Source organism: Pseudonaja textilis, chromosome 5, assembly GCF_049901715.1.
Source record: "Pseudonaja textilis isolate UNSWEBS1 chromosome 5, rPseTex1.2, whole genome shotgun sequence".
Lineage (NCBI taxonomy): Eukaryota > Metazoa > Chordata > Lepidosauria > Squamata > Elapidae > Pseudonaja > Pseudonaja textilis.
The window spans coordinates 65,682,490-65,697,715 of NC_141994.1; the positions used below are offsets into that span (position 1 = coordinate 65,682,490).

The following is a 15,226-nucleotide window of genomic DNA, read 5'->3' on the forward strand; positions in this document are numbered from 1 at the left end:
CTATTAATTACTTTACTTCCTTTTCTGTTAAGAATGTATTGATTTTTAAGGGAATGTACCAAATAGAATTTGGTTGATAAATTATGTGAAATGGAATGTTATAATTTTATTTTTAGAACCTAGTGTGTATTTCTAAGGGAATGTACCAAGCAGAATTCGGTTGATAAGAGTTATATGTTATAAAATAGAGGTTAGAAATTCAATGTTATAATTGTTAAGATATAAATTAAATCTTAAATGAGATTTGAATGGACAGTAATTTAAAGATATAAAGGTGTTATACTCCAGTTAGTAATTACAGGGGAAATCTTGTTTTATGAGAAAAGAAAGTATGAAAGTGTAAATAGGATAGACAAAAGTGTAAATATAATGCTTAGAAAGATACTGAAATTTAGAAAAAGAAGAATATGTAAATGAGTTTATGTCTGTATAGAGAAGTGATAACCTGGAATCATGCTGTTCTCAAAAAGATATTTTAATTCTATGTTTTGTGAAAACCCAAATAAAATTTTTACAAGAAGAGATGATAGATAGATAGATAGATAGATAGATAGATAGATAGATAGATAGATAGATAGATAGATAGATACAGAAAGACAGACAGACAGACAGACAGACAGACAGACAGACAGACAGACAGAATATCTTGATCCATTTTGGATGCTTCATATTGAAATTCCGTGAGAACTTTTAAGTGTGCAATCCCCGCCCCCTTCTTTTTTTTTAAAGGAACACAGCTGCTCAGAACCCGCTTTCCTTATCTTCAGCCTGCAATTCCAACTGCACCTGTGCTACAAGCCAGTGGGATCCTGTTTGTGGGGAGAACGGACTCACATATGTGTCAGCCTGTTTTGCTGGTTGCAAAAACATAACCAGATTGAAGAAAAAAATAGTAAGGATGAGAGTTTGACTTTTTCCATGTATGCCTTTGGTCTGGAAGCAAAGAAATGAGAGGTACAAAAAACCCACAAGAGAGGATTTTGGCTTCCTCACTTTTTCTTTTGAACAAGATACATGAAGTCTAAGGCTTAATTTTTAAATTCATACTGCAAGGTTTGGGCCAGTTTGGTCTAGTGGTGTAGGCACCAGGCTAGAAAGCAGGAGACTATGAGTTCGAGTTCAGCCTTAGCCATGGGTGATCTGGGTGACCTGGGTGATCTTGGGCCAGTCCCTCTCTCTTAGATCAACCCACTTCACAGGATTGTTGTTGTGAGGAAAAGAAGAGGAGGAAGGTGTGTTGGATATGTTTCAAAGCCTTGAGTTATTTGTAAAAATAATAAAAGCGGGATACAAATAAATAAATGCATTTCTACTGCAGTGAACAACCATAGATATCAGGATCCTTCAAACACTCATAATCAAAGTGAAGATGTCATCATGTCAACTCCTATAAAGAGCACCAAGAGTGTGACGTATTAGAAATTTAATAAATTTAGAATAGAATAGAATAGAATAGAATAGAATTCTTTATTGGCCAAGTGTGGTTGGACACACAAGGAATTTGTCTTGGTGCAAATACTCTCAGTATACATAAAAGAAAAGATATATTTGTCAAGAACAATAAGGTACAACACTTAATGATAGTCATAGGGTACAATAAGTAATCAAATCATATTAGGAAACAATCAATAAAAATCGTAAGGATACAAGCGACAAAGTTACAATCATACAGTCACAAGGGAAAGGGGATGGGTGATAAGGAGTGATGAGGAGATTAATAGTAATAGTAGTGCAGACTTTTTAATAGTTGAACAGTATTGAGGGAATTATTTGTTTAGCAGAATGATGGCTTTTGGGAAAAAACTGTTCTTGTGTCTATTTGTTCTGATGTGCAGTGCTCTGTAACATCATTTTGAGGGAAGGAGGTGAAACAGTTTATGTCTGGGATGTGAGGGGTCTGTAGATATTTTCACAGCCCTCTTTTTGACTCGTGCAATATACAGGTCCTCGATGGAAGGCAGGTTGGCAGTAACTGTTTTTTCTGCAGTCCTAATTATCCTTTAAAGTCTGTGTCTGTCCTGTTGGCTTGCAGAACCAAACCAGACAGTTATAGAAGTGCAGATTTGGAAATGCTTTCCAGTTTTTCTGGGATGTTTATTCAGGGGTGGGATTTTATCAGTTCAGCCAGGTTTGGCCAAGCTGGTAGTTCTGAGGATCAACTGGAAGACAACCAGTTCGGTTTGCTCCAACGATCAGCTGTTGGGCCCAACTGCTCACCCGGGCTCTAGGCTGTGCTTTATATCTTGTTTTTCAAGCTCAGCTGATTCATGCGGCACAGTGGATTGCTGCGCATCAGCTGTTTAACACACAGGGATTGCTGGAGAAGGTCAGTAGCAAACGCTCTGCGCAACGAACCAATTGTTACACTGGTTGAATCGCACCCCTGTGTTTATTTCAATTTCCCAGTTTACTTATAGCTCCAGGATTTTTCAATCAACCATCTCCAGCACTGGGCACCCCAATCAAGGCCCCAGGCCCCAGATCCAACCACCATAGCCAGATTTTAAAGCTCTTCCAGAAAGGCCAAAGGATGAAGCTGGATCTCCCCCTCTGGAGGCAAGGGGTTCCAAAGATTGGGCTGTTCTCCTTGAACCCACTAGCCAAAAATCTTTGGCAGACCATTTTTGAAAAAGGCCCAAGTGAGGCAAGTCAATCCCACTGAAGTGAGGTGGGCCCTCAGAGAATCTGGTCCCAAGCCATGGAAGGATTTAAAGGTGATCACAAACACCTTGGATTGGAACCTGAAGCAAATTGACAACCGATGCAGCTCTGGCCTTACATGTGACACCCTAGGTGCCTCCAAATCTGTCTGTGCAGCTGAAGTAACTGTATCTTTGAAATTCTCTTCAAGGGTGTCTCCATTTAGGCAGTGTTACAATCAGGGGTGGGTTCGACAGGGTTAACTACCGGTTCGGTGATTTACGACGTTTGGTGATTTACGATGTGCTTCCCTGCATGGCTGCTCACGCGCCTGTAAATTGTCATCAGCCTGGTGCCTGGACAGCTGAGCAGCGCTGTGTGCCGAGAAGCAGCCTTTGAAAAAGTACTTTTTTCCTGCTTTTTTAACTACAGCTGTGCCACACACGGCAGCTGAAGTTGAAAAAGCAGGAAATAAAGGTCAGGTAAGAGCCCGGGCAGGCGGGTGGGCAAAAACATCAGCAGACATAGAACCAGTTCTATGTCTGCTGCTCTTCAGAGCTACCAGTTCTACAGAGGTGGACAGAATCGGTAGAAACCCACCCCTGGTTACAATAATATCACATCTAGTTTCTGCCTTGTAGTTAGTAGAAGCTAAAGTCCTGAAAGTTGGTGCCATTAGATCTAAACCAGAGGTGTCAAACTCGGTTTCATTGAGGGCCGCATCAGGATTGTGTTTGATCTCAGTGGGGGGGGGCATAGTCACCTCAATATCACTCATGTTGGGGGGCTCCCCTCCCAAGCTCCGTTTTTAGCAGTGACAGCCTCCTCCAGCACTCTGCTGATGAAAATAGAGCTCAGGAGGGCCATGCATGGCCCTCCTGAGCTCCGTTTTCTCTGGCAGAGCACTTCAGGAGACTATTGCAGCCAAAAACGGAGCTTGGGAGAGCTGTATGCGGCCCTCCCAAGCTCTGTTTTCACTGGCAGAGGCACCATGGGCTGGTCCTTCACTGTTTCCAGGGCAGCCTGTAGGCCAGATCTAAGCACCCCCATGGGCTGGATCCAGCCCCTGGGCCTTGAGTTTGACACCCCTGATCTAGACCATTATAGAGATGCATTCATCAGATGTTTCCATTTCGTAACTGAAGTGATGGGGCGCAAGATGCCCTTTATTGTCCCATATGCTTTTCCCTATAGGTTTTTCACAACTGTAGTTGCATTGAGCAAGCTGATGCTGCATTGAAGAATTCTTCAGCGGTGTTGGGTGAATGCCGAAGAAGTGATGAGTGTTCAAAAATTTTTATTTTTTACATCATTGTCAAAGCTGTGAGCTCCTTTATGTACTCACTGAGTGGTGTTCCTATATACATGCTCCTTATCAGGTAAGGAATGGGTTAAGTCAGGGGTGGAGAACTATGGCCCTTTTATGACTTGTGGACTTCAACTCCCAGAATTCCTGAGCCAGCCAAGCTCCCAGGAATTCTGGGAGCGGAAGTCCACAAGTCATAAAAGGACCATGAGTTAAATAAAGAGCCAATAAGACAGCATAGCTACTTAAGATTCCACTCAGACTTTTTTTAAAAAATTAAGAGTCAGAAATGTAAACCTCCATGAAAATAAATGTATCCTAGAAACCTATAAATATTTAAGCATTCCAACTGTTCCTTAGGCTTTTTCAACGACAGCATTCGAAACAATTAAATTGTAGTTTCTGCCTTTTAGTGAAGAGATAAAAATGTTGCACTATGTGTCAACCATTTTTGTGGTACCTTTTTTACAAAAGACAAAGAAGTGAATATTTCTTAAAACAATCCCTCCTTGTGTCTGTCTAATTTCCTCCCCTCCCCCCCCCCATAAAACCCTGTAAAGGATATATTTATGCAGTATGGAGAAATCTTAATGTTGACCTATGGGACTACAACTTCCATCATGCATAATTTTTCATTCCTGCTGATTGAGGCTGCTAGTTCAGCAGTATCTGAATGTCCACAGCTTCACTATGCCTGAATATGAATAGAATTATATCCACTTTTGCTTTCACTACAAGGGGAGATGAGAAATTAGAAACTGTTTAAGACAGGGGTGTCAAACTCGATTTCATTGAGGGCCGCATTAGAGTTGTATTTGACCTTGGAGGGCCGGGGGGCATGGCCAGGGGGCGTGGTGATGGTGGCTAGCTTGACCTCACTCATGTCAGGGGCACCTGTGGTGGCCAAGTGCTAAGGCAGGACTTCCCTGAAACCCTCTCTCCCCTCACATTATAATTGCCTCCCTCCCTTTTCCTTTGCTTTTCCTTTCCTTCTTCCTTCTCCTTTCTTCTTCCTTCCCCTTTCCTTCTTTTTCCTTCCTTGCTCTCTTCCCACCTTTCCTTCTTTTTCTTTCTCTTTCCTCTTTCCCTTTCTCCTTTCCTGTCCCCTTCTCGAATGCTCAAAGGCAAAAGGGGAAACATTTCTCCTTTTGTTTTGTTTTTTAGTTTGTTTTGATAGCCCCATTTTCACCCATGACGGCCTCCTGCAGCCCTCTGCCAGTGAAAATGGAGCTCCATTTTCAGTGGCAGAGGCTCTCACAGACCAGATCTAAGCATCCGACCTGTGGGCCTTGAGTTTGACACTCCTGGTTTAAGACAATTAAGATTTTGTCTCTGTGTGAAAATCTATCTGCTCTGTATCTCTTCCCAGTTCTAATTGTGTGGAGTGAGAGGAGTCACATAATAATATTCACTACATTGCCCATAGTATGGAAACTGAAATACGTGGGGGAAACACCTTCTGTAATTGGTTCTTTGGTCCACTGAGCCTAGTATCATTGGTTTTGATTGGCTATGCCTGTCCAGGAACATAGGGAGCACATCCTGATACCATATCAATCAAAATAGAGCTGGAAGGGAACTTGGAGGTTTTCTAATCCAAGCACCTGCTCAGGCAGGTACAACCCGAGACAAGTGGATAACTGACCATTTCATAATTTCATCATTTTCACTGAAGCTGACAGGAATCAAATCTGAACTTTTCAACATTCACAAGGCACATTACATTCTAAATGTCCTCATTCCTACCACTATACCAGCTGCTTTGTGGAATTGCATTGTGCCAATCCAAGCACAGCAAAGATATAAGGGGTGCTTCTCCATCAGTTAAACCTATTCGTAACATGAATGTTGTTTATAGATTTTGGGGGGCAAACCCTACAGAAGCACGATTACTAGTATGGTTGATCTGTCCTTTGTTAGATCTGTACCTCAAGACCTGAAGTCACTTGCAGTTGGACTCATGATGCTTGTGATAAGATCATTGGGTAAGAAAGGCCGTTCTGGTTACATGGGATATTATTGGACACTTTCTTTGAGGTTTTCTGACATACTGATATTGTTCAGAGTATGGGAAAATAATTATGAAAGAAAGGCATGCTCTGTTCATATAAGAAATAACGGATGAGATTTTTGAGTCAAATTAATTGGCATCAGTTTCCCGCCAACTACAATCCACTACCTACTGCAGCCATTAACCATAGGCCTCTGAAAAAAACCCTAGGATGGCATGAAAATACAGGTAGCCCTCAACTTATGACAATGGAACCCCACGTTTCTGTTGTTAAGTGAGGCATTTGTTATGACAATGGAACCCCACAATTCTGTTGTTAAGTGAGGCATTGGTTAAATGAGATTTGCTCCATTTTATGACCTTTCTTGCTATAGTTGTTAAGTGAGTCACTGCAGTTGTTAAGTTAGTGACATGGTTGTTAAATGAATCTTCCCCCATTGACTTTATTTTATTTATTTATTTTAATTATTTGTTTGTTTGCTTGTCAAACATGGACAAGATGGCAGGTATAAGTACAAACAAACATGAAGGAAGGAAGTGAATACAGATAAATGGGAACAGTAAGGCAGGGACAGTAGGCCCGCTGATGCGCTTATGCACGCCCCCTTTAAGGACCTCTTAGGAATGGGGTGAGGTCCACAGTAGATAGTTTGAGGTTGAAGCTGTGAGGGGTCAAGGTTGTAACAACGGAGTCAGATAGGGCATTCCAGATGTTGAGCACTCTATGGATGAAGTCGTATTTTCTGCAATCGAGTTTGGAGCGGTTTACCTTGAGTTTGTGTCTGCTGTTTGCCCATGTATTGTTGTGATTGAGGCTGAAGAAGTCGTTGACAGGCAAGATGTTATAGCAGACGATTTTGTGAACTATGCTTAGACCGCTGTTTGGTGCTGTTTGCTTGTCAGAAGGTCACAAAAAGATGGTCACATGACCCCAGGACATTTCAACCATCATAAATATGAACCCATCTGACATGCATCCTAATTTTGATCACATGACCCTGGGGATGCTACAGTGGTTGTAGGAGTGAAAAAGGGTCATAAGTCATTTTTTTCATTGCCACTGTAACTTTGAATAGTCACTAAACGAATGATTGTAAGTTGAATGCTACCTGTATTCTTCTTAAGAGCCATGGTGGTGCAGTGGTTAGAATTTATTTATGTATTTATTTATTTTGTCAAGCAATTATAAGATGACAGGTATAAGTATAAACATAGTTATGGATACATGAAATGGATACATATAAGAAAAAAAAAAAAGAAACAATAGGACAGGGACGGTAGGCAGGTTGGTGCGCTTATGCACGCCCCCTACAGACCTCTTAGAATGCAGTACTGCAGGCTACTTCTGCTGACTGCCAGCTGCCTGCAGATTGGCAGTTCCATTTTCACCAACTCGAGTTTGACTCAGCCTTCCATCCTTCCGTGGGTAAAATGAGAACCCAGATTGTTGGGGACAATAGGCTGACTCTGTAAACCACTTAGAGAGGGCTGTAAAGCATTGTGAATAAGTATAGAAGTCTTATTGCTATTCATACATGGGCACATCTTCCCCTACTTCTGCTGTCAACCCATCCAGGAAAATGGTGGAAGAATGCTGAAGAATGAAGAATGACAAGCTAATATATATTTCCTGTTTGATATCTTCTAGCTGGAATTCCAGCCCCAGTTTACTTTGGTGCAGTGATTGACAAGACTTGCTTGAAGTGGAGCAGTAACCCCTGTGGCCAGAAAGGATCTTGTAGGATATATGATGCAATGCAATACAGGTGAGTTCTCCTGCAATCCCATGGTTTCAGAGAAAGCCAAGGGTCTTCAAACTTGACAGCTTTAAGACTTGTGGATTCAACTCCCAGGATTTCTCCTCCTCCTCCTTCCTTCCATGTTAGTTCTGGGAGTTCAGGTCCACAAGTCTTAAACTTGCCAACTTTGAAGACCCTTGGAATAAGCCATCAAAATGGCTTTCCAAATTAACTTCATGCAGTGGCCATACTCAGATGACATGTGTTCCAGCCAGACAATACAATTTCCCAAGTGATTATTCCATGGAAACTAATATTGATGCAAAACTCTCAGGGATCCTCCAAATGGCCAGTGTTACCTGAGATGGTTATAGGAACAAAGCCTTTTCTGGATTTGCCCAACAGAGTGAATTCTAACTTCATCAAGTGGCTAGGATTTCAGCAAAGTAGGTCCTTAATCAAACCTAACCAAACATTAAAGTAGGTAAGCTTAATTTATTACATGAATGCAGTTCCTAGGTTAGCAATCAGGCTGGCTTTGAGTGCTGGGTGGACATTTTAATACATTTTAATTAGTTCACGGATAGTGGGATTAACTAAAACAACACTGGGCAAGTATTACATGCATTTTATGTACAGTACTTTATATAAGGAGGCAATATAATTATATGCTAACATAAATATAAAATGTGCTAATTTTATTAAAAAAAAATACATAGTTACATATTCCGACTTAATGGATGTTTGGTTTTAATGAAAAATACTTCATTGTAAAATCAGGGTTTTAATGTATTTTATTAGTTCCTATACTCCCTGTATTTCCTCTACCTTTTTGATTGAAAAGTAGGGATTTAGATTTAGGTTATCCCGGTTGATGCAGAGGTTAAAGGCATCACACTACAAACTGAGAGATTGTGAGTTCTAGTCCTGTCTATAATTTATAACGTTCACTTTGATAAATTCATCAAAGATTGACCTTTCAATGGCTATTTGAAACCTCTAGGGTTTTTACAGAAGTACAGATAGTCCTACACTTATGACCAGAATTGGGACCCAAATTTCCAGCATTAAGCAAGGCAGTTGTTGAAAAAGTTGCACCTGATTTTGGGAGCCATTTTGCCATACTTATTAAATAAACCTTTGCAGTTAAGGGAATCTTAACAAGTCACTAAATGAATGCAGACTACCCATGTAATCCACTAAGTTACAGTTGCCAGGGTTTATTCTGAGAATCAGTTTGGTGCAGTGGTTCAGGCATCAGGCTAGAAACGGGGAGGTTGTGAGTTCTAGTCTTGCCTTAGACTCAGGGGTGGGCTTCTTCAAAAAATTTAGCAACCGGTTCTCTGCCCAGTTGCTGGGTGGATGTGGCCATGGTCGGCATGGTATAGTTGGTCTCCTGAACCACAGTGAGGGGGGGGAAAGGCATTTTTGCCTTCCTCAGGCTCTGGAGGTTTTCCTTGAGCCTGAGAGGATGAAAACAGCCTCCCTGGGCTCCGGAGGCTCTGCGGGCCCATTTCTGGCCTTCTAGAACTTCCAGGAGGCCCATTTTTTGCCCTCCTTGGGCTTCAGAGGATTCCCTCAAGCCTCCAGGAGGCCAGTTTCCCACCTCCCAGGGCTCCAGAGGCTCTCCAGAGACCAGAAATGGGCCCATTTCTGGCCTTCCAGAGCCTCTGGGAGGCTCATTTTTCACCCTCCCCAAGCCTCTGCGCAGGCCCTGCACTTACCTGGGATCCAAATTGGGCCTCATGGAGACTCCTGGGAGGGTCGGGCCAGCCAGTCATTCCAACTAACAGTTCGGTGAACCAGATGTAAAATTAACACCCAGTTCACTCGAACCAGTGCGAACCGGTAGCAGCCCACCCCTGCTTCGTCTTGAAGCCATCTGGGTGACTTTGAATCAGTCATTCTCTCTCGGCTCTAGGAAGAAGGTGATAAGGGCAAAGCACTTCTGAAAAGCCTGGCTGAGAAAATTGCAGGGAAGGACTAGTTCAGGTAGCCACAAAGATTCACAATTGACTTACGAGAAGTTTTTTTTTTTTTACTTATTCAGGTATTCCTTCTACGGTCTAATAAGTGCCTTGAAAGTGCCATCTTTTCTGCTGGGTTTCATCTTTTACATGCTTGTGAAGAAAAACCTTAGAAAACAAGAGGCCGAGAAAGCTGAAAATGGATGCAAAGAAGGTGCACCACTGAATGAAGAGATAAAACTAACGGATACCAAACTTCCAGCCCATCGTTCAGATGCAGACGTGAATACCTGCCTCTAGCAAAATGAACCGAGCATGGACTGGGGTAGAAGATGAAGGACTATAAAAAGCTGCCAAAATGTTCCTTGTAACTCTTAGAATCACCGCTGGCTGTAGCTGCTAAAAAAAGGGTGGCATTGCTTCCTGTCACTTTTGAGTGGGAAAGTTGCCCCATAAAAGCAAAATCAGTATTCCTTTGGCATTCCAAGCAAAAAAAGTGTTTACTCCCACTCTTTTGCAAAGCAAAACTCTGAAAGGCAAAGAAACTCCCATCTTGTGAGGTCTTCTCAAAAAGAAAGAGAACACACATGATCCTTAGTTGCACGGAAGTAAAAACAAAACATTGAATTCTGGAACTGATACAAAGAATAATTTAAATCCAACACCTCAAATTTTGTAAGATTTCTAGGTACCTGTGATATCTTAATTGATTATGTGGTTCCTCTCCAAAAATAAAAGTCTAGTACCATTTTACAGGGGGTGGGGGTTGGGCAGAGAAAGAAAGGAAGGAAGGAAGAAAAAGGAAGAAACGGGAAGAAATGGGAAGAAAGGAAGGACGAAAGAGAAAGAAAAAAGAAAGAAAGAAAGAAAGAAAGAAAGAAAGAAAGAAAGAAAGAAAGAAAGAAAGAAAGAAAGAAAGAAAGAAAGAAAGAAAGAAAGAAAGAAAGAAAGAAAGAAAGAAAGAAAGGGAGAGGGTGAGGGGGAGGAATGAAAACCCTGAAGTTGGTCCAAGAATTTATTTCATGCTGTGATGAAATATCTTTTGGGTCAGATAACCATTAACTAATCTAGCATTCAAAGGTACATTTTGTTCTAATGCAACAATCTTGCTCTACTTTGCAAAACAAAAACAAAAAACAACAGAAAAAAATTATTTCTCTTCGTTTTATTTCTTAATGGGGCTGGAGTAAAATTAGTTAATGAGATTAATATTTTCAATTCTGAAAGTTATACTGACCTGCTATCCCATTTTGAAGGTTAGTACTGCAAGTTCATACTGCAAAATTATACAGAAACGAAACAATGTGCATCTACGGTTTTGTACCTATTTATACACATTAACCTGCTCTTCATAATTAACAACTGATTTTAAAGCCAGGATATAAATATACTTAAGGTGCATTCATCCTCAAGTCTATTCCCAAATTGGTCTTTTCCCATATGTTTTTATGGATCAACATTTTATGGTCTTCAATCCTGTGGGATTTAAGCCATGGTTTTTATTTTAAACATTCATACACAAAATATTTGCATTACCAGGGCCAAAAACAGCTTTCTGAAAGCTACCAATAGATTGACAGAAAGATTCAGCTATGGAAAAAAGAACTTTCATGGTTTGTGTGTTACACATACAAAATGTTGGTCTGATCAGTAACCATGATATTTTTTTTAGCCTTTATTAGATATTCATGCCTATCTCAAACATCATTTGTTTGGAAGGGAATAGAGATCCAAAAATCTCGTGTGTTAGCTTTCTTCTTCTTTAGTATTCCTTGCACAATGCTGGAGAACCTAGGACCTTGTGGAAGTATAACTTCATTGATCTTGGCCTATTTGGAAGATACAGATAGTCCTTGACTTATGAACCACAGTTGAGCCCAAAATTTATGTTGCTAAAGAAGAAGGTATTTCAGTGGCCTTTCCCCTCTTTCTAGCCATAGTTATGTGAATCACTGCAGTTGTTAAGTTAGTAACATGTTTACAGTGCTGGCTCTTCGGCTTTGAATCGGAGATGAGCACTGCCCCTAGGGCTGGAAATGACTAGCATGTATGTGCGAAGGGAACCTTTACCTTTAACTTCAAATGGTCACTAAACGAATGGTTGTAAGTCAAGGACTACCTTTAATGAAAGTTGTATTCCAGCAGGATTTCTGGAAGATCACAGATCTCCCATCCCTGTTATAAACTGCTGAATAAATACTTACACCAACAAGCTTTTATGTCAGAGTTTAGAGCTTAGTGATAGGCTTAGTAATTAGTAATGTCCAAAAAAATGATGTAATAAACTAATAGCGTCAGGGTGAATACTTGAAGCTCATCTCTAAGCGTGATCTTATACCTAAAATCTGCTTCCTTTTAAAGCTACTGTGGGAAGTTAAAGCCCACCTAGAAAAATGAAATATTTTAGGAAATATTAAAAGGGCAGAATATTTCCCCTGAAAGGGAGGCAGAAACTCGGCCCTCCCACCTTTGTTAATGGGCCAGTCTATTCTACATAACAAAGATCTACCTCCTTCAGGAAGAGCCATTTAATTGCCCTTCATTGCATCACCCACCAAGTTTCAACCAAACTTAGCAAACAGACAACCTACAAAGCTAGCTAGGACCCCCTGACAGCAACCAATCAGGATACTCTTCCTGTGCCCCAGGAAGTTCAAAGCCAGAGTGCATATAACCCAGGCACTCTCAGCATCTCTTCCCATTTTTTCACCCAAGATCTCCAAGGCATGTGATCCTGTTCATCAATTAACCACCTTTCCAAGTAACTTCCATGATTCCAGTGTCTTTTTCCCCACTTGGAACTGAACCCAGAAGGATGTTTCTTCCAACACTACACAATGATCACGGGGCATTCCTTCCATTATTTTTGTCCTAAAAAGAAGAAGAGGCACATCCTATTCCCCCCCCCACCCTTCCCAATTAACAAGAAAGAAATAAAAATGCTTGAAAGCTGACCCTTCTTTTATTTGAAAGCTACTCTATTTTGAGGGCTTTTAGCACGTTGCAGTAATGTATCAGGAAATGAAAGTATTTATTGATGGAAGGCAGAGCCATTCCCACAACGCACAATTAAATGGCGTGAGCTAATTTTCTTTTTTTCTTTTTTCTTTTAAAAAGGGTATGATTTCTCATCACTCTAATGAGACATTATCGCTGCTGAAAATGTCAGGGGAAAAGAAAATAGTCAGACCAGAAAATCAGCTGGCTAAAATTACTCTCTGAGAACTTCTTCATTAGTTTTTGCAACAGATCCATTAGCAAAGGATGTTGAAGTCGCCGCCATCTTGGAATCTCAATTTTTCCCCACCTCCAGTATAGTTTCCCCAAATCTTCCTTCTCTCTATGGCCGGGTTCACATGAACCATAAACTACTGTGTGAAAATCACAAGCTACTGTGTGAAAACTATTTTGTGAAAACCAAATTATAAATTAACAATGGGAGATTAGTTTATAATTTACACAATCATTTCTACAGGACAAACTGAAATTAAACTGCTTTGTAAACTATGGTTCAGTGTGTTGTGGAAATACAGCTGAAGTCTCTAAGTTATTAACTGAAAAAGATGAAAACAGCTGTAAAGTCATTAAATGGCTAAACAATGAAGTGATAGAAACAAAAAATGTTAGAATGTGTCTTTTCAAGCCTGTGTTTTCACAGTGCTCTAGTCCAAAATATCTTTGGTTAATTTATGGCTTATTTTGTTGTATGGATCTGGCCAATCTGGAAAATTTAGTGCACAGTTCAGTCAAACAAACAAACTTTGAATATTGATTTAACTTAGGAAACCAGAGGTCATTTAACCAAGGTTATGTGCTGGATGTAGCAGTTATTATCTCTTGAAAGAAAGATATGCTTTTTAGCAGTGGTGGTATTCTACCAGTTTGGACAGGTTCTGCTGAGCCGGTAGTGCCGATGAGCTGTGGAGACCGAACTGCGGCACATCAGATTGACACGCGTCAGCTGTTGAAGACACAGGGAGGTGAGTCAAAATGCCTCTGCGCCTGCACAAAGTGCATTTTTGGCACACGCACACACACAAAGTGTGTGCACTACTAAGCCATGCCCACCAAACCAGTGGTAAAAAATTTTTTGAAACGCACCACTGATTTTTAGCGTCAACTGCTGTTGTGGCATCTTCACAACTTGTTAATCATATACACTAGCCATTTCCACACTGTAATAGCCAGTAATTTGCATAGAGATTGTTTTGAGGAACTAAATTAGCCAATGGACTTTACTTGTGTAAACTTTGGGTAGAGCAAAGGTGTCCAACCTTGGCAACTTAAAAACCTGTGGACCAACTCCCAGAATTCCTCAGCCGGCACAGGAAATTCTGGGAGTTGAAGTCCACAGGTCTTAAAGTTGCCAAGGTTAGACACCCCTGCTGTAGAGATCCCAAACCAGACAGGAAGGAAAATTTTCAGAAGGGAAGAGTTTCTTGGAAATTTAGCACTGAAGAAGGACAAGGAGAAGTTGTTTAAATCAAGAAAAGTACCTCCTCCATGGCTTCATTATGATGCAACATTTTGCACTCCAAAACCACACCTTCCTTTTCCTACTTCCATGTCCTTGTACCAGACTTGACATGGCACTGCACAATTGTTTATGAATTCTCAGGACCACCATGTTTCACCCAAGGAGTCATATCACAGTCTCAGTTAATGGGAACTCCTCAGATATCTTCCTCAGGATCTAAGACTTTCTTGAACTTAGTCTGAGTTCCAGGTTCTTCTTTCTGCAGTGACATTTGATGCTAATGTCAATGTCTAACCCCAGTGACTGGCAGAGTTTTGGCTTGGCCACGGAATAGTATGGTTAGGAGCTCCACAGTTTGCTCATGAGGAGTCCATAATTTGCAGCCACGTCTGCATGAGCATCCAAGATAATTTTCAAAAAGGAGTATTTCCGGTGACTTGCATCTCCTTGGGAGAGGACACTTCTGTCTTTGGACTGATATTGGACAACTTGATGTCAGGCACTTCGCCAGTTTTGATGTCCTTCATCATTTGATTGCCTTGCCTGCAACGTTTTATGATTAAAGTGCAAAGGATGATATAAAGGAAGACGCTTCCAAATCTTAGTGCAGTAATGACCCCAAGGTAGACATTTCTAGGAGGAAAAACAGAGGGAGAAGAAGCTGAGTTGGAACAGAGCAGAAATGTTTCCCAGAAGAATTTATCCCCTTTGGAGATCAATAACAACCTTAGCCTTTCAGAAGATTCAAAGCCTACAATATTCACATATCAGGCAGTCGTGTTTTGTGCAATAACGGTTTATTTAATAAACTACAATTAAAGAAGTCCAAATCAGAATATCAACAGTGGCTAAGTTCCATAGTGCAAGTCTGCTTAGTTTGGGTTTAGTGTGTTGTGTGAATCCTCCATAAAATTACGGAGCTGTACTGCAGTCTCACTTCATTCTTTTCTCCTATTCTTTTTCTTTCCTGTCCATTTCTTTCTAACAATGTTCTTGCCCTTGTCCTTTCCTTCCTTCCTTCCTTCCTTCCTTCCTTCCTTCCTTCCTCTCCCTTCCTCCCTCCTTCCTTCCCTTCCATCCATCCAT

General features: G+C 40.9%; 2 protein-coding genes across 13 annotated transcripts in view; one reads left to right on the forward strand and one right to left on the reverse strand.

Moving 5' to 3' along the window:
* LOC113443127 (solute carrier organic anion transporter family member 1B3-like) overlaps window positions 1–10,816 on the forward strand; it is a 32,021-nt gene extending 21,205 nt beyond the window's left edge. For both annotated transcript variants that reach the window (XM_026711178.2, XM_087935205.1), the window contains 5 exons: window positions 730–892; window positions 3,835–4,019; window positions 5,867–5,931; window positions 7,606–7,723; window positions 9,747–10,816. In XM_026711178.2, the coding sequence (XP_026566963.2) occupies window positions 730–892; window positions 3,835–4,019; window positions 5,867–5,931; window positions 7,606–7,723; window positions 9,747–9,963 (748 nt within the window). In that variant the 3' untranslated portion in view covers window positions 9,964–10,816. The remainder of the gene's footprint in view (window positions 1–729; window positions 893–3,834; window positions 4,020–5,866; window positions 5,932–7,605; window positions 7,724–9,746) is intronic.
* Window positions 10,817–10,826: 10 nt separating this feature from the next.
* The window catches only part of LOC113443646 (solute carrier organic anion transporter family member 1C1-like), a 34,118-nt gene continuing 29,718 nt past the window's right edge, over window positions 10,827–15,226 (reverse strand). For all 11 annotated transcript variants that reach the window (XM_026712048.2, XM_087935198.1, XM_087935202.1 and 8 more), the window contains one exon: window positions 10,827–14,773. In XM_026712048.2, coding sequence (XP_026567833.1) covers window positions 14,554–14,773 — 220 coding nt within the window. In that variant the 3' untranslated portion in view covers window positions 10,827–14,553. The remainder of the gene's footprint in view (window positions 14,774–15,226) is intronic.